The sequence below is a fragment of the Mus pahari genome, chromosome 14, assembly GCF_900095145.1.
Source record: "Mus pahari chromosome 14, PAHARI_EIJ_v1.1, whole genome shotgun sequence".
Taxonomy (NCBI): domain Eukaryota; kingdom Metazoa; phylum Chordata; class Mammalia; order Rodentia; family Muridae; genus Mus; species Mus pahari.
This window is the reverse complement of record NC_034603.1, coordinates 51,821,218-51,824,349: the sequence shown is the minus strand read 5'-3', so window position 1 is coordinate 51,824,349 and position 3,132 is coordinate 51,821,218. Positions and strand designations below refer to the sequence as shown.

At 42.8% G+C, this 3,132-nt stretch overlaps 2 protein-coding genes across 5 annotated transcripts in view; one reads left to right on the top strand and one right to left on the bottom strand.

The window, feature by feature from the left end:
* The window catches only part of Acaca (acetyl-CoA carboxylase alpha), a 271,090-nt gene that overhangs the window by 232,030 nt on the left and 35,928 nt on the right, over positions 1–3,132 (bottom strand). The gene's annotated exons all lie outside the window — the stretch shown is intronic.
* The window catches only part of C14H17orf78 (chromosome 14 C17orf78 homolog), a 17,133-nt gene continuing 16,620 nt past the window's right edge, over positions 2,620–3,132 (top strand). For all 3 annotated transcript variants that reach the window (XM_029546024.1, XM_021211500.2, XM_029546025.1), the window contains exon 1: positions 2,620–2,771. In XM_029546024.1, coding sequence (XP_029401884.1) covers positions 2,714–2,771 — 58 coding nt within the window. In that variant the 5' untranslated portion in view covers positions 2,620–2,713. The remainder of the gene's footprint in view (positions 2,772–3,132) is intronic.

The window sequence follows — 3,132 nt, the reverse complement described above, 5'->3', positions numbered from 1 at the left end:
ATATTATGATTCGAATGTATGAAGGTTGCCAGGATGAAGTGAAGCCCATTGCTTTTTATTCCAACCTAAAAAAAATTTTTTTTTGTTTTTGTTTTTGTTTTTTTTTTTTTTTGAGACATGGTTTCCCTGTGCAGCCCTGGCTGTCCTGGAACTCACTCTGTAGCCCAGGTTCGCCTCGAGCTCAGAAATCTGCCTGCCTCTGCCTTCTAAGTGCTAGAATTAAAGGCATGCGCCACCACTGCCCAGCCCCAAACGAAATTTTTTAATAAGAAATTATTTTTAAAACAGGCAGAACTCATCTGTGGTGCTAAGAATCAGATAATAATTATTCCTAAAGTAGACTTGGTAGCTTATGTCTACAACCTCCCCCACCCCAGGAGACCGAGGTAAGCCCAGGAGGCCAAGGTAAGACTACCGTAAGTTTTAGTTTGACGCTCTCTCAAAAAATAAGTCATTAAAAAGACTGGTGAGATGGCTCAGCAGGTTAAGGTACTTCCTGCCAAGTTGGCAGCCTCAGTTCCATTCCCAGAATCCACATGGTAAGAGGACTGAAGCAGCAAAGGTGCAAAGACATTAAGGAACTTGCTTGAAATAATTCAAGTAATTACTGGACCTCAGCTAGAACCTTTAAAGGCCTCCTGGCTTCTGGTTCCTCTTCCAGACCCACTCTTACTGTTTATCCCTTCTTTCCTACTCTCTTCCAGAGCTCACAACTGGACACATCATCTCTGCCACTAGATATTTGGGCTTCATTATAGTTTTGTGTCTCTGCTCCACAGTGTGGCATGCTCCAACATTCAATTTGACTTCAGGGCATTCATGAGTAGGTTTAGTCCCTAGTAACACACACACACACACACACACACACACACTGGAAGAAAGATAAGAAGACTGGTCAAAGAATGTATAAAAGAAAACTGCAATTTCATCTTTAACCATGCATGAGATTGCTCTTGGGGAAAAATGAGATTCTCCACCACCTATGGCACAGAAGACTTCAGATCCATTCCTTCCTTTGCTGCAAGGTGGCAGCACTGTCACATGGCAGCTACTGAAAACTTTAAACAGCAGAGAATGTGTCAACACCATAGGGAGTAGAGAATTGCGTGATCGGGGTAAGGGAACAGTCAACAAAGATCATGAAACCCGGGGAAAGCAACCGAGCCCTTTAATCCACTCTCCTGCCTTGAGAGAACCGAGCAACTGTGGCAGAGGAAGACAGCAGGCCCAGAGAAGATTTGCTGCTGGGCTGAACACCCAGCTCTTCCTTGATTCCTTCCCTATTTTAGCCAACAAGTTGTCCTTCAGAGATCTGCCTTCCATTGATGCTTCCCCACCAAGACGTTGATGCTTAGTTTGGCCAGATTTCAAGCTGTATTGATGTGTCAGGACACAGGGTGCTATTTAAGGTGTGATCCGATTACAGAATCACAAACCCCCTTATGGAAAGTCTTGTGAACCAGCCCTTTATGAGATTATCAATCACATAAATCAAGAGTTTCAGCCTCCAGAAATTTTTTCATGCATAGCTAAGTCCATGCTAGCTTCAATGAAGTATATTTGCAGTTATAGGAATGCTGAGGAAACTCTGGACACTGACAAATATCTAATTAGATCTTTTCTTCTTTATGATCTCACCTAGCTATGTCATCAAGAAGTCTTCAGAGTCAGGCATAGCAGTATACACTTGTAATCTCCAACCCTATGAGGCTGAAGCAAGATCAGGAGTCAAGGCCAGCATGGAATACATAATGAATTCCAAAAAAGTCTGAACTATCTGGGAATCTCAATCTCTCTCTCTCTCTCTCTCTCTCTCTCTCTCTCTCTCTCTCTCAGCTTTAGAGCATAATACTAATTACATACTCTTTGCTAAGAGATACGATTTGGGAGGGGGGAATGCAATAACAGCTACTGCCAACTATAGACAGTATCCCTCCTGCACCAAACCTAATTTTCTCATAATCTCTTGACCCAATAGCCATAAGGAAGTTGTTTTATCTATACTCTTTCCATTTATTCATGAGCATGGAAATATACACTATTCCATAGGTATGCCCGTGTTCATGTGAACTTATGGTCATAACTTGAAATGAATCTGAGACATCTTTTGGTTGAGCCTCAGTTTATACAAGGGAAAAATTGAGATCCTAAGCAGCCAAGTCATTTCCCCATGGTGACAAAATAGACTTGAACCAGAACTCAGTTGTACTGATTCTTAGAGTCCAGTGTACTGATTCTCCCCAGCGTAAGGCACTGGCTCATTCTGTCCTGGTATCTTCCTCTCTCCTAGAACTTGTACCTGTTAACAGGCATCTCATTATTATCTAATGAGGGTGTATATACCTCTGTGCCTCCATCAGAGAGCACACCTGTGAGTACGTGTCTACCTGCAAGTATATATAAAGCATATCTTTAGGTGTTGATGACCTTTCTGTTAGGGAAACCTCTAGATAATGACAGTTCTCATTGTTGGCATCATCAGTGAAGTTGGGGCAGGCCTCCAAAGTCAATCATTAATAAGCAGGTTTGGTTCTTTCTCCAATCAGCTGCATTCCTGGGTCTTCAGGAAACAAGGCAAAATAGTCAGGGTAGAACCAGATAATGAGAGTGAAACTGTTCCAGGACAGTAAAAGCAACGAGAGGCAAGGCTATAAGGGGCTATGACAGAGTGACAGTGGGCTGTAGGTGGAAGTGCTCATGAGCTTGAGTTGGCATGGATACCATCTTAGTCTTCAGCCTAATGATTGCATCCTATGATTCCAACAAGAACGGTAAGTACATGTCTAGCCCAATACGCTGGGACATCCAAAAGGAAGCCTAGAAAGCATTTGGAGTCTCTTCCATCAGATAGGGACATAGCCAATATCCAGCAAGTTGTCCTTTGCCGAAGTTACCCCATACCTCCTGACAGTAAGCCTAGGGAGACATCTGTGAGTTTTATGAGATGTCTTGAGGGAATGCAGTGACTTCTTTTTCCCTTGCTTACATGGATTACCATAAAAGCATGGTCAGACAGTTTTCACTGTGAGCCGGTACCACAGTTTTGTAATTAGCCTCACCTAGAGCTCTCAAATCCATGACCCCTCATAAGATGTCACCTTCATTTTTAAGGTGGCACACTCAAATAGTTTA